Source organism: Pagrus major, chromosome 10, assembly GCF_040436345.1.
Source record: "Pagrus major chromosome 10, Pma_NU_1.0".
Lineage (NCBI taxonomy): Eukaryota > Metazoa > Chordata > Actinopteri > Spariformes > Sparidae > Pagrus > Pagrus major.
In genome coordinates, this window is record NC_133224.1 from 13,155,017 (window position 1) to 13,171,275 (window position 16,259).

Below are 16,259 nucleotides of genomic sequence, written 5' to 3' on the forward strand. Positions count from 1 at the left end.
GGTGATCATCTTGGATAAGCTTAATGGAGGCTGCTATTGCTGATGTCTGAGCGTGGATGGGTCTGGTTGGATAGATTTCCTCTCTCGTCATGGCGCTGACACATGATGGATTTTCCATTTTACATCCATAGCAGCATGGCACTTTCTCCGCTCCTCTGAGCCAGCCAGAGTCTAAAACTGGGAGGTTTCGGTAAAGGAGATTGCATCTGTCTTATCGACGGTGAAGCCTCCGTTGACGTAGGATTTCTTCTCGCACTCATCGTCATCCAAAGTGGCTTCCAGAGCGAAGGGGTTGGCAACGTCCACATCTGATGTCAGATCCATCCTCTCCAGTTCCCTCTTGGATAGTTTCTGAACGATTCCAGCTCCGTAAGCATCGCCAAGAACGTTGATCATAGTACGGAACCGGTCCCTGAAACACACCCCTCAAACTAAATCAACAGCACTGCAAGAATTCATTAGCATTTAAACTATTTAGTAAGAAACACAGGAAAACAGTCTCAATAGAAGGTCAACTGATAAACTTACAGCAGCCAATCCACAGCCACTATCAGAGTGACATCACTTGCAGGTAATCCAACAGCTGTTAAGACTATTACCATGGTGACAAGCCCAGCGTTAGGGACTCCTGCTGCTCCAATACTGGCTACCGTTGCTGTTATACTGAAACAAAGAGACACAGTTTGGCCCATCAGTGGCTCATATGGCAGCAGGAGGTACAGTAACTGTTTGAACTACTCGAGACCATCAATAAACTAAGTGTGAGCACGATGAACTGTTGCTAATGAGATATATGCAGTTTGTCCCAGAAAAGTGGCTTATAATAATACAAAGAACACAATATCTGCATAGTTACACTGCTTTTAAATTAAGCTGTAATTTGCTGAGGGCGTCTCCAGGTGTACGGATGTGTGTAATCCTACCCTCCAATGGATCTGACCTGAGGTCAGGAGTCTGTCCTCCAAGGAAGATCACAGCAACAGCCATTTGTCCAATGGCTAGCACTGACACAGGTTTTATTTAACCGACAAAGCTCTCTCAGAGGTTGTTGCATTATGGATGGGTTGGCAAAGTGTGGTACATGAGTTTCCCATCAACAGTCAACTCTGTCTTCTTCTGACCATGATTATGTTTTTCCCCTAACTCGTTTTTCCCCTAATACTTTTTGAAGGTCTGAACCCGATCTTTCATCATCATCATCGCTACATCAACATCATCAAATTTAAAGGTCCAGTGTAGGATTAAGGAGAATCTATTGGCAGTAATACTATATTTATAATTATGTTTGAATTAGTGTCTAATGACCTGAAACTAAGAATCATTGTCTTTTCGTTCCCTTAGAATGAACCTTTATATCTACAGAGGGGGCGGGTCCTCTTCAGCAAAGTCCATCATGTTGTACGCCATGTTTCTACAGTAGCCCAGAAGGGACAAACCAAACTAGAGAGGGCTTTTAGCATTTTTAATGTTTTCAGTGGCCACCATAGGGTAGGGTAAGATTAGGGGTAGTCTTGCATAGCCAGACCTGTCTCCACAGCACTGCGTCAGCGCTGGAGAAAGGTCTGGTTGCACCAATGCTCAATTTCAAAAAGGGGAAAATAACCGCTCGGGCTTGTTTGCATATCTTTTAACCAATCACAGTCATCTTGGGCAGCACTTAACCCAGGATGCCATGATGCTGCCCCTGCAAAGTAGTGTTAGTGTTGTTTTGCATGTGGGGAGGTGAGCCCTGGCATTAATGGCTAAATCACCCCAAAAGAAAAGGTAACAGCTGCCGCCTTGTTGTTGTGGTTGTTTCGTGTAGCTATGGGGGTTCTGATAACATTACAAGCAGATAGCAGAAGGAAGGGGGGATAGGTGACCATTGACATGCTTTACACCAACAGACTGCACCCAGTAGGGAAGACTAGATGATGCCCCTAAATTCTACCTCCTGGACCTTTAACAAAGCAGTTATTTTAAGCCAAGTCATCATCTGAACCACGTGGATTATGTGGCCAAAGTCCGACTGACTCAGACACCAAGGTCTTCAGCCTAAAACCCGGAATGAATTTATCTTGTTGTGATTGCTTGTTCGTTGTTTTGCACGTTGGCTTCAGTATTTTATGTTTTTATGTTTTATGGACGAGGTCATTCAAGGTCAACAAAACAATATTATAACTTTATAGTATCATAGGTTGTATTTTGTAGTATCATAACCAGCAGTTAGAAGTGCCCCTGAGTAACCGCAATGTACCTGATGGTAACAATCTGGCCCACATCCAGAGCATAGTCATTCAGCTGGGCGATGAAGATGGCAGCCACAGCCTCATACAGCGCTGTGCCATCCATGTTAATGGTGGCGCCCACTGGGAGGACGAAGCGGGTGATCCGCTTGTCGATACGATTGTTCTCCTCGGCACATCGGAAGGTGACGGGCAGGGTGGCGGAGCTGCAAGACAAGAGACACTTTATTACTCTGACCTTATGGGATGGCACACAGTCGTTCTGATTTATAAACATGAAATATGGTCCTGACAGTAAATATTTAACTGTTTATATGTTTTAAGACAATGTATGCAGAGTGTTAGTGTTAGAATACACAGGATCAGGGGGTTCTGACCTGGAGGAGATCATGAGTGCTGTCACCAGGGCCTGAGCCATTCCCAGTGTGAATGTATACGGGTTCTTCCTCACAATGACAAAGAAGATGAGTGGCAGACAGATGGTGGCGTGGATAGCTAGACTGAAGGACAAAAGTGTTACAGAACAATGTATGTAAAAAAGGATTACAATAAACTATATTACAAGCACAATATTAACCTTTCAGAGAAAAGACAAAAAGGTGGCGGTAGTTAATTACCATTTAACCCATGGTGTGAGCTGTGAAATTTAGAAATGTCAACAAGGATTACATTGGACAGTTGGAAGATTATACTAATATATCATATTATACCAAGCATAATCTTATATAAACAACTATATAAGATTATGCTTGGTATGATAATATATATTATAGACTCTGAAGTTTAAGAAATTCCAGCTTCACATATAAAAGTTTTGGTTAGTTAGTTTTAAAATGCGTATATAATATAATGCACTCCCCAGACAAAAGGTTCTGATCAAAACCACCATGACAGACAGTGATGAAGGCCCTCAACTAAAATGAATACAAGCTCAAGTGTCAGTTGACTGAACTGATTTTAAACAGAATTCACAAAAAGCACATTAGAGAGATTTGATTTCTTTTTCCTGATGATCATGTCAAAAACTCTTAATTGCATCCACTGTAATTTAGAGTCACAAAGCAATTAAGCGTGAAAAGGCTTTCAGTGCGCTGAATTCTGCATTAAGAACAGTACAACCAAGTGTGAACATTACATGCCATCACAGGAACACTCAGTCTTGGACTAACCCTGTGACCTAACTAGAAGGGATTTACTGTACAGTCTTTAATGGTGTCGCTTAGATTTAGAGGCATGAGCAAAGCTTTCATTACTGCATCTGCAGGTTGAGCAGTTTTAAATGTCCTTGGCCCTTATCGGTGCCTACACAGAGCTCAGATTTTTACTGTATCACTGGAGGGAGAATTGGCTCAAATGTCAACCATAAATCCCAGGGTCTGGAACAGGCGGATACAGAGTAATGGGACAGCTTACCCACTCAGCACCGTCACCATATAAAGACCCATCTTCTTGAAGATCTCCCAGTCTTCCACCTCAATGATCTTAGCAGCAATTAGGAACAGGATCCCTACTGGCATGTAGCTGAAAAAACACAGAATGTTTGAGTCCATTGGGGCACAGAATCTAAGATTATAGCAAATAAAGTGCATTCGGACTGCAGCTGAAATGATAAGTTGATTTATTGATTAGTCAATCATCAGAAAAGTTATAATACTAAATTCTAAATTACAATTTTAATAATCATTAAAGTCATTTTGAGAAGCATAAAAGCAAAGCATTCACTGGTTCTAGCTTCTCAGATGTTATTATCATGATAAGTTAATGAATATCTTTGGGTTTGAACTTCAGAATCAGAAATACTTTATTATCCCCAAGGGGAAATTGTTGGTTGAACGAGTAAAGCAGTCAGTCAACACAACACAGAGATCCAAAGAGTACTGCTACTCAACCAACTATTAGGTTTCCGGTCAGGTTTGAGCTGTTTTATTGAGCTTACTTAATTAAGCTTGGAACTTGGGCAGGTGTTGGTATTCCCAAATGTAATTTAAAGGTTCACTTTGTAAGAAAGCTGCTTATTGAGTCTCATTCCCAACTCATCAAATACTGATACCGACCACCCACCCAATTCCTCAGTATTTGACAAGTTGGGACTGAGACTCAAATATCAACTTACAAACTGGACCTTTAAAAAGATTCTGTCTTTCGCTTTTTGAATGTGTCGATCCAGATGTGCTAACTGGCATCAAAAACCCCACTGGGAATAAGGAAAGAGAGACATAGCCAATATGTTTGTTAGCCCGACAAGCTAATGGTCAGTATTAACCAGTGTTGGGGAAACTACCTTACAATTACTATTCTTTACAGTAGAGTAGTTAAGCTACAACAATACTACGGTTTTATTGTCAGAAGCAGTGCTAATATGCCAATGAGTTTGTTAGCCTGGCAAGCTAATGGTCAGTATTAGACAGTGTTGGGGAAACTATCTGGCTGGTGAAGCTAAAAGCTACTCTTCATATGAAAGTAGTTAAGCTACAATGACACCACAATTTTATAGACAGTACCATTGCTACCCCACGACTCAATGTTTACAATTACTTGTTACTGGAAACATAAAATGAAAATAGCTTTGCTAACCGCAAGCTAACAGGAAATGTTATCAAACTTCTCTCAATTTTGAGCACAAATTAGTTGAAGGAAAACAGCTGAGGTGGGCATTGCTGCAGTCAGCATCCCGATCGCACACTCCCTCAAAACTTGTGACATCTGTGGTATGGTGTTGTGTGATAATATTGCACATTTTATAGTAGCTTTTTATTGTAACGGTCCAAAGTTAACTTCCGCATTAATCATGCTGTTCAATCAACATCTTGGTATGACACACCGGTCAGGTGGATTTGTTATCCTGGCAAAGAAGTGCTACTTACACAGATTTCAACAAATTTGTGTTCAAAATTTGAGAAAATGTTTTCACAGATAAGATGTTGGATCTTTTAACTAGTGTTGCGATTCTGTTTTTGTTCAGTGTAAATTTGGAAAGATGTTCTGAGTTTTTCATAATATTAGGAAAAGGCAAGAAAAAATGCTTACACTACATACTGTAAATACAGTTTTGTGGTACTTTATTTGAGTACTTTCATTTGATGCTACTTTATACTGTTATTTTACTATTTACGGAGGGAAATATTGTCATTTTTACTCCAGCACAGTTTAAACATTCTTTCTTTCAACTGGCAATCTGAAAGTCCTACAGAGAACACTACATAGACAGTACATAGCATTCACCCAAACCTAATAACTCAGTCTGATGATGAAGATCATGAGATGCAACTGAAAACCTTGGAAAAAGCTACTACGTGAACCTTGAGTTTAGATTTTATTTTGTTTCTAACAAAGTGTGTTAAAGCCCTTTTTGTCAGTCTAAATCAAAGATCAACACTTTCTTCTCCGAGGAAGTTCAGGTATATAAGGTCTAGGCCCATATCGAACGTGTCCCATACCTGTACATTATACATACCACATAATGATCTGGACCAGTTTCATGGTTGCTTCATTCAGAGCATCAAAAAATTCCAGGAGGATACGGCCCTTTTCACCCATCTTCCCAATGACAAGGCCAAAAGCAACACAGAACACGATAAGCCCCAAAACGTTGATTCCATCTGAATATGTCCCGATGATTTTATATTCCTTGGTTATATTCTGCCAAGACAGGAGACAAAGAGGCGATTCATTCAGCTCACCAACACCAGGCCAGGAAGCTGCTCTCACAACCACATTAGCTGACTCTAAAGACCCATTGATGAGCTGTGCAAATGTTTTCTACAGGATTACAGCCCAATGACCCATGGCTACTTATGACTCATGATGCACTCTGATGCATTTAGATCAGACATCAGTTGCCAGGTGCAGAAACATGAAACGTAAAGTGCAGCAGACGGATCAACAAGGACACACTGTCAAGATTAAAGTCGTCATGTTAATGGATGTTAACGACAAGGAGACACAGGTGCGAATAAAGCTCTTCTTGTTTCATAAACAAGATAATGTATCGCAAGCAATGAGTTATTAATCACTGGAGATGAAAAGAAGAGAGTAACGTGGACACCTACCTCCACCGCCGCCATGATAGTAGTTGTGAGAGGTGGAATTGTGGTGGTGTCTGCTGGAGCTTTCGGAGGCTCCAGTTCTTTGCGCTTGGTCTTGTACTACAGCGTGATTGGTCACATTTCACAAGATTAGAGTTATAGTCACATGGCTACATACTGTATACCCACCAGCCCCTGATGTGGGTTCAAGTAGCACTTTAAACATGGGTAGAGGGTGGAACATGAATGAAGTCTCTTACCTGCTGAAAACAAGCCTGCACCAGATTTTCTGGAAACATGTTTCTGTTGATCAGAATAGACAAGATTGGGGCTCAGTGACAAACACAGAAGACAATTATGTGCACTACAGTCAACCCATGGGTCATTGCAATGACTGTTGATGCACGGCAAACTGAGGAGAAAATGATTTTCATATTCATAAAGAGGCTGTGAATGTGGTTAACTTCTTTTAGGGTAATGGAGCTAAAACACCAACATCATTATTTGTGGCAGACATGAATGCCATGATTTTGTCAGTAGAAAGTTGTGGCAGATTTATATGCTGTCCATTGTTTTGAAGACAAGCAATTGCCTTGAAAAAAAAAAAAAAAAGTGAGGGTTGGACATATGAACCTCACAGTACGCTACAAACAAAGCGCTTTGAGATCATCATACAGATCCTGAAAATCCCATCCTGACAGCTGAATGTCAGCGTTGAAATTTTCTAAAACAGATAATCCCATGATCCTGACACTTTTACAAAATGATTAGCCGGGCGAGTGACGGTGTAAAAGCAGGGGAAGGTACACATTTTTGCATATTCCTTTTCATTCTTTTCACAACTTATTCTGTCACTTTGCATGTTAACAACTTAATGTGACACCAAGAATGCGTTTGAGGAGAGACCGTCCGAAAGGGTAGGCCATTATTTTGCCATTTGTACAATTCATCAAGTTGAGATACCAAAGAGATGCAGAGGACACAGATAGGTAGGGAGGCACTGGGACACAGCCAGGAGGAAGCTATGATAAAAAGAACTGGACCTTTGTCCCGGGACTTGTTTCAACACATTAACAGTCTAGTTAGAAATTGTTATTTACAAATCAGAAATATTGCCAAGGTCAAACCACCCAGAAACATAGCTGAACAACTCATCCACACCCTCATTTTGTCCGGTCTAGATTACTGTAACTCATTATTCACCTGTCTGAACAGCACAGCAGCTGCCCGCCTACACTTTCTACAAAATACAGCAGCCAGACTCCTCAGACGCAGAGAATACATCACCCAAATCCTGGCTGAATTACACTGGTTACCAGTCCATTACAGAATTCAATTCTAAATTTTACTAATTAATTTAAAGCCCTAAATTATCTTGTTTCACTTCACATTTCAGAACTACTCAGCCCTTATTCTGCTCCAAGACTCCTCAGATCAGAGAACCAAATCCTGCTAACAGAACCACGGTCCAGACTGAAAACAAAGGGGGAAGCATGCTTTTATGGTTCTCTCCCCGACACTGTGGAACAAACTCCCACTAAATATCAGAGCAGCTGAGTCAGTGCCACACTTTAAAAAGCTTTTAAAAACACCCCTGTACAGACAAGCATTTGCATAATGTACTTTTTAAAGTCTTAATCTTGCTCTTTTATATTTTGTCTTATCTCTGTGTTGTATATTCTTGTTTACTGCTCTTTGCAGCGGTATTGTATTCTGTGAAGCATCTAATTTTATTGCATTTTATTTGCTTAATTTGTCTTTCTGAACTGTTTGAAACTATATTCTGTGAAGCACCTTGTAACTTTGGTTTTGAGAGGTGCTATAGAAATAAAAGTTTATTATTATTATTCCACTGTTAGACTATGAGGGAAAGTTCTGTAGTCTCTTTCATTTAAACATCTAAACAAGTGGACACTTGATGGTCATGAGGAAGTTTGTAGTTTGTATGCGGCTGCTGAGAGGTCACCTGAGGAGGTCCAAGAGAGTGTCAACCGTGGTGACGTTGGGCGTGGTTCCAGCTCTGTCGATGTGATCAGCTGTCTGAGAGACTCCCGGTTTGATGGTCATCACCAAGATAATGCCTACGATGGATGAGACTGCTTAGCAGGCACTGATGACAATATAACTTTAACAATGATTTTTTTAAAATCACAACCACCACTGTAACAGTTTTAACTGTAGAGCAACTGAACTAAACAGAATTTAAATACAGTGTTACTGTGAACTTTCTAAGTAAAAAGAGGCTTGCATGAGGGAAAATATCACTCACCAAGAATAACTGCGATGATGGTTGTTGAGAAGTAATATATAACAGCTCGCAGACCTATTTTTCCTGATACCTCAGAGTCCAGGGCCGCGACACCTGTGGACAACAAGCACAATGTTTATTTGAAATCCAAACAAGGTATCAAAAGACCAGACTGCAGATTCTGGAGACTGTTCACATTTGTATGTGAATATGAACAATTCATCTGGTAAAAATAAATGTACGGATTGGGCCTTTAACACCTCAGCCAGCAGTCATGGTACAATGCAGGTGAAGAGAAAATACAACTGGCTGGGTCTACTGTCTCTGCAGAAGTGTCTGCTCCTTCATGACCCGGGGAAGTGAGTGTGGTGGGTCATAGACAGTGATGTGTAGCCTAAAGCTAAAAGTTTATCACTGTGCGTTTGTTCACCTTAACTAGTTAGAAATATATAATAAAATAAATTCATATTGAGTTCACTAATTTAGTGAAATAAATAATGACCTTTTTTTGTTAATGACTATAGGCAATTTCGATTGAAATGCCAACTTTAAACAATGCAAAATGCACTGATCTTGACACTTGACTAGGCTTGACTAATGACAAATCGCTAATTATGTTGACCAATCGGATGATCTCTCGATTTTAAGAACTACAGCGCTCTAAATATTTAGTCATCATGCAATGCTTTACCTGGAATATTTTACAAAAATCATTTAGTTATAAAATTATTAAATTAAATACATTATAAATTAATTAAATAATATATCAATAACTGTTCCCCCTGCAGGATGTACTGCATTCAACCTTTACAGACTGCTAGTGCTATTTACAAGGTGAACAACCCAGTTGTGGCACACAGTGAGAAATAATGGTGCACAGCTGGGAAACACTCCAGGGACATGCAGGTGGAAAAAACAAATCCTGAGACAAACAATGGAACAAAATGCTCATCAAAAGCAAATCATACACTAAAGTTCCTGTGAAATATTCCATGTAATTGCTTCATGTCTGCAGCTATCAGAATAAACAGCTTATGCTGTAGGCCTAGTTTCATTTCAGCAGGGAGCCTCCATACACTGCTGTGGATGAGGTGAAGGGATTAGTCAGAGGAGATGTAATGCAGCTCCTGAGTGACAGTTATCCTACTGTCTTCTTGTGCCATCAGTGGATAGTATTCCTCAGTGTGTACTCTCTGCAGTACTTACGTATCACCACATAGATGGTTATCTCACCTTCATATGCAGACTGCAAGCTACTAAACTTTACTCAGCCATTGCTATCAGCTACACATACAATACACTCCTTTGTCTTTCAAAATCATTTTATGTTAACATTGTTAACATTGCTAACACTAGCTAACATTAATGTTGCTAAAGCTAGCCAGCTAACGTTAGAGCAGTATAGTATGCTGGGTGCATACTGTAGAACTGGCAAATATCAAGACTGTTGAGACTGACTATACCATGGGATACCAACCGTGTTATACTATTGGCTGAAGAACTTTGTTTTCAGAATTCTTACACAGAGGCAAATAAAACAATCAATCATTTTGGACCCGACAAACATTGTAAAACTATTAATTCACAGTCATAATAATGTTTTTATGGAAAAGAGACTTTTATTCTGCACCTTTCTACAAGCTCTGTAGATGTATTATTTTGAATATAAAAATGTTATCAATAAGACCCTAAGAAGTAAAGGATCTAATACAAGTCCTTTCCTCCAAGTATGTAAGTAATATCAGCAAAATATACTATTAAACATAAAAGTGCTCATTGTGCAGAAAAATGTGTCTCACTTTTATACAGCAGGGTCAAAGCATCTGACTAAGAACATTTATGGGGGCACTTGACGGCTGAGAAAGCCAAGCAGTCTTTGACATCAGAAGAAGCTTTGTGGAACACTGTCAAATCATGCTGGGATAACATGAGTCAGCAGGTTTTACACAAACTTGTGGAGTCCATGCCAGCTCGAGTGCATGCTGCCATTAAAGCAAAAGAGGGACAAACGAAATACTGAGATATTCTGACACAAGAGTCAACTTTTCACTCAAGCTGTTAAGCTGAATATTATCATCTGTAATTAAAAAATAGTATTTCATTTGAAATAAATGCAAAATAAACCATACTGTAAATATTTTTGGATCAATATTACTGCTGCATTAATGTGTATGTTGCATTTTAGAGCTGTACTATTGAAGGTTGTGCTAATTCTGACTACCACACACACACACACACACACACACACACACATACATATGTATATTGTTGGGTCATTTAATTTAGCTAACAAGAATTGAAATCAGAGAAATTCAAAATCACCAGATTGGAAAATACAAAGTTTTAACTGGACATGAATTAGGGTATGGAAAATTGTAATCTGTCAAAAAAGTAACTAGTAGTGACTAAAGGTTCCCTCTGAGATGTAGTGAAGTAGAAGTAGAAGTTGCATAACATGGAAACTCACGTTAAGTACAAGTAGCTCAAATTTGACTCAAGTATACTTCTTGAGTACCTGTATAGTGTGCGTGTCAGAATGGTTCAGTTTGAATGTAATTTGTCAGGATGCCGATTTGCTGCTTACCTCAACAGGACATGAATGAACTTCTAGAGATGGTTAATTGTCTTGATTTGGATCATTATACCTTCAGTTTTACGGCTTTTTTATCCAAATCCCTTTTAATGCACTTCTGTCCCTGTCATTGCAGTACATAGTAAGACATACAACCAGAAATCATATTAAAGTTACCTGTTATCATGCTTGAAATGATGAGCGGGAGGATGACAAGCTTCAGCATCCGCATGAGGATCTCTCCTGGGAAGCCAAAATACTGCTTGTGGAGATGAGACAGGGACGCATACTCTCTGACCACGACTCCCAAACTGATCCCTGAAAGAGAAAGGAGAAAGAAGTCGAATCATGAAAAAAAGGTTTTAACAATTTATAACATTAAGTCCTTGGATCACAGAGCAGACAACAGTCACGGTTGTTGATATAAGCTATACTGAGATGACACAGCAAACTATCCACACTGATCTCTCAAAGTGTGACCTGCACCGGCCTGTGTGGATGTGATGCAGCCCAGTCTGCAGGAGTGTCAGGAGATTTAAATAATCACTGATGTTCAGCTGTTGTGTCTCTTGTGTAAATGGGCACATAGGTCTATCTTACTGGAGATGCACGTCTTGTTTCTGCTGCTGGGGGATCGCTGTAGGTAACATAATTCACGTGATAAAAAAATCAAACTCTGATTAATAGCAGATGGGACGACCGAGCTGTTGATGGGACAGAAGATTGGGAGACGGTGGAGGCAGAGGGGACCACCACATACCTGTCCTGCTGCTGATTATGTGCCAGGTGCAGGGAATGGGAAATGACACTCTGATTGGTTTAAATTATGTTCTGCCCAAAACACACCTCTGACTAATTACTAGTCTACATACAGTCCCTTTGCACCTTTCTTTGGGCCCAGATTATGCACCCTGCTACAGCAAAAAATGAGCAGTGGTAGAAAGAGTACTGAAAACCTGCAGCCTGCAGCCTGTGATCAGACAGCCATGTTGGCTACAGTGATAGATGATAATAGATGAAAGGTTTAGATATTAATTAAAATTGTACTCAGTACTCAATTATGATTTTAAAAGTAACAAGTAGATTACATGGTATCACGCACACTTAAATACAAGTTAAATTACAGACTTGAAAAAGTACCTCCAAAAATCATGACTTAATTGCAGTAATTTGGGTAGATGTGATCAGTTACTTCCAACCCTGCTCTAAGGCCAGTGTTTGGTTTGTCCTTTCTGGGCTACTGTAGAAACATGGTGGCAGACTCCATGGATAAGGACCTGCTCCCTCTGTAGATGTAAATGTTCATTCTAAGGTAATGAAAATACAACTGTTCTTAGTTTCAGGTGATTGTACACTTATTAAAACATAATTAAACATTTTAAATTATATCTCTACCCCTTTATCCACTAAACCCACCAGGAACTGATATCACGATTCATGGTTTCTTGCATTGTAATCATAAGAGATCATGGGGGTCTGATTAGTGAACTGACTAACCTAACTGGAATTTAAATAGTCCTTTAATGGTGGTAGAATCAGTCAGTTTCCTGGTCACACAAGCAATGTTTTCCTTAGGATGTGTTACCTTCATGTGTTTACATTCAGGTCACATTTTTCATTTGTCTTAAAGTTTATTATACAAGAGTTTATGAATAGTTACACTTCTGTTTCAGTGAACCTCAATATTATATAGCTGTAAGTGGATGTATATTCATTACTTTGATGATCCTCTACTTCGCTACTTTTCCTCTGGTGCCATTCTGTGCTCACAAAGTGTAGCTTTCTTCAGAAGACATCTTTCACAACATAACAAAACACAACACAACACAACACAACATGTCATTGCATTTGTGAAACTAAGCCAATCTGCATATCAGCAGCTGCAGGTCTGCAGCCTGCTGGGTCAGATTATAGATGCTGGCACTATGTCTTCCTCACTCCAACAGTGAATTTGTGAAGCTGGACTCATGATTTTAAAACAGCACCAGGCAGCATGCAGCTTCCTCTCCCAGCCCTCTGATGATGTTTGAGACTCAATCTTGAAGTAAAATTAGCTCAAAACAATGAAAGTGGGCAAAAATGGGAAACTATTAAGTCCTATGACAAAATCAAGATGCTATGACTGACCAGAAGGCAGCAAACATTCCTTTTAAAGTGACAAAATGTGCAATTAATCAAATTACCAAAACCTTTGCACTGAACGTAGAACTTTTGGGGCCCCTGTGAATTTGGGGTCATTGGCCACTTCTTGTTGTGTTTGGAGCATATTATAATACTGTTCACTTATTATTTTCCATTTCTTTTCAGGTTTTTTTGTCACTTCTATGTTAGTTTATTACTATTAGTTTGAAATAGTATAATAAATAATTATAATATAATATAATAAAAGAAAATAACTTTTCCCATGTGCGTATTTTTCACAAAGATATGACGTAACAAAAACGTTACTGGTCAGTTTCAGTGATGGCCCTGGAGCAACATGTGGTGTCCCTCAAGGCTCCATCCTTGGTCCTATTTTGTTTAGTTTGTATCTGTTGTTATGCTGATGACTCCCAGTTAGGTTTCATTTAGCCTTGAAAACTGTAATTGGATTCTTTGCACTGCTGTCTTGCTGCCGCTGGTACTGCATGTCTTCCAAACTTCCTGCAGCTGAACACAGATAAGACTATTGGTCCTGATCATATTTCTAACAGTGATTCTATGGTTTTAACCCCAATGTTACACTACAAACTCCCCCTAAATATCAGACCAGCTGAGTCAGTGAGTCAATTCAAAATGCTCTTAAAGACACACATGTACAGACAAGCATTTGGAAAATGTCTACTCAGGTTTTAACGTTGCTCTTTTTTATTTCATTCAATCTTGCTATGTTTCATCCTCCTTGTTTATTGCTCTATGACTAGCTAGCTATGCACCTATAATGTATGGTGTTGTATTTTGTTAAGCACCTTTTAACTCTAGTCTTCAAATGCATTCTAGAAGTATATTATTATTAATTATGATGTCCCAGCAACAACATCAACATCATATGAGATGACCAACATCCATTGAAAAAACTCTGATGTTGCTGCTTTATGCAAACACAGTTTGTGAATGAAAACATTCAATGGTTATAGGTGCGCACCTGCTCAACAGCATTTTCTTCCAAAGTGCCATATGATACTCACAAATCCATTCACACATCCACTTACACACCAGTGGAACAGCCGGTGGGAGCAAGTTTTCAGATGGACTTACGGAATACTGTATAGAACCATTGTTAATGTTACCTTGACATGCATCTGAGATAAAAACACAAACCCAGAAACTCCACAGACAAAAAAAAAGAAATTACTGACTGAAGTCCTCCTTGCCTATGTAGTTTGTGTAACTACTTAAGGACAGGGTATAACAATAAAGTGATAGTTGAAGGAACATTTCAACATTTTATTTGCTTTCTTTCTGAAAGTTAGCTGAGGTACACGCCAACGCTTTCAACTCAGCAAGCTACAGTGAAAATGTCCTCTTATGAAAGGGTGTAAATAACGTCTTTTCAAATCAGGTTGGGATGGTGGGGCTTATGGAGACTTTGGATTATGCAGACAGCTGTATGGAGACATTTTATGTTTGTTTTCAGTGCTTTTTACATTTAAAACATGTCTCAGTCTAAGACTATGAAACTTCACCTGACTTTCCATCAGCATGGGGGTGAGGAGATAATGACTGAATTAACATTTTTGAGTTAACTGTTTCTTTAATCAGAAATGTATTAATAACATTTGTTATTTCAGGAGGAGTTGAACTACTCAGCAGACAGCTGCACAGTGCAGGTACAGGGGCAGATGGATGCATGGAAAAAATTATGATTTTTTAAAAACTATGGACAGAGCCAGGCTAGCTGTTTCCCCCTGCTTCCAGTCTTTATGCTAAGCTAGGCTAATTGCCCCCCGGCACGTGCATGAGATTGATATTGCTCCTCTCAGCTCACTCACAGAAAGAAAGCAAGTCATTTTCAATGTTGTTCAACTCTTCCTTTCATATACATTAAACCAATATTTTAGTAGCGATGCAAGCAGAAACTGTCTGGATTAATGTCACAGGAGACATGAAGCTCCACCGGTTGGTCAGTAATATGAAGAGAAACAACATGTAATAATCACTGTATAGTTAAAACATTGAACCCTTTCTAGCCCATATGTGTGAAGCACCTGCTGATAGTGAGTGAAGCTGCTGCCTCAGTGCTGGGACTCCTCACATCAGCTGTCCCTTCAGTCTGGTCACGTTTGAATGAGACACGTCCAGACACAGGGAGAGGACAGAGGCTCTGCCTCCTGTAACACCACACTCAGTGCACGTCCTCCATTCTCTCATTGAAATATAATGATGGAATCCAAGCATGTGTGCTGCTCCTTAACACACATCTCAGCCTCCACTGCTGCTCTGTACTGAGGCAGTGAGCAGCTGATGGTAAAGAGGCTGATTTATCTCCACTGTGACAGCAGAGTGAATGGTAAAACACAGAGGGAGGGATGAACATACACACAGCAATAAAGACAAGTGAAAAAATGGCATCAATGAAAAAAGCGTCTCATTCTCTCAGCATACATGAAGGGGCTTCCACATACCGAGCAGCACTGATATAACCGTGGCAATCAGGAGCCAGTTCCTCCTCAGCAAGCCTTTGAAATTCACGCCTCGTCGCTCTCTGTTCCCCATCATGTCCATGGTGTTGCTCTTTATCCAGACAGGGAGGAACAACAATGGCCCCCGTGGAGACACAAAAGACTCCTGCGGTCGGGATGTCAGATGCAGACGACGCAGAGGAGGATGGAGGAGCCGCTGCTACAGCAGAGGATGCAGCCGACAGACGCTGCTGATGGCCAGAGACGGTGTGAGGGAGGGAGTGTGTGTGTGTGTGTGTGTGTGTGTGTGTACTGGGGAGAGAGAGTTGGCAGGGAGGGAGGGAGATAAGGAGTCACCCTTCCCCCACACAAGGTGTCTCTGACATTTTCTCCTTTATGAGTGACACCAGGCAGACGAATTAGGAATTATAGCACAATTCCCAATTTGGGAGAATGATATGATATGAAAGGATGATTTCAACATTGTGCAGACTCTGCAGCTTTGGTTTGAAGAGTTTCCACTTATTATTCCAGCCTGATCTTTTATTATTGGCTGACTCAATAGACTGTTCTTACAGGCAGAAATGT

General features: G+C 40.0%; 1 protein-coding gene across 1 annotated transcript; it reads right to left on the minus strand.

Moving 5' to 3' along the window:
* Positions 1 to 171: 171 nt before the first annotated feature.
* Positions 172 to 15,774, minus strand: slc1a1 (solute carrier family 1 member 1). The gene is made up of 12 exons (XM_073475057.1): positions 15,675 to 15,774; positions 11,248 to 11,388; positions 8,520 to 8,612; positions 8,217 to 8,331; positions 6,511 to 6,553; positions 6,275 to 6,370; positions 5,680 to 5,864; positions 3,639 to 3,746; positions 2,603 to 2,725; positions 2,237 to 2,431; positions 529 to 663; positions 172 to 412 (listed from the first exon to the last, which is right to left on the minus strand). The coding sequence occupies exons 1-12, from the start codon at positions 15,772 to 15,774 to the stop codon at positions 172 to 174; spliced, it is 1,575 nt and encodes a 524-aa protein (XP_073331158.1).
* Between the last annotated feature and the right edge of the window lie 485 nt (positions 15,775 to 16,259).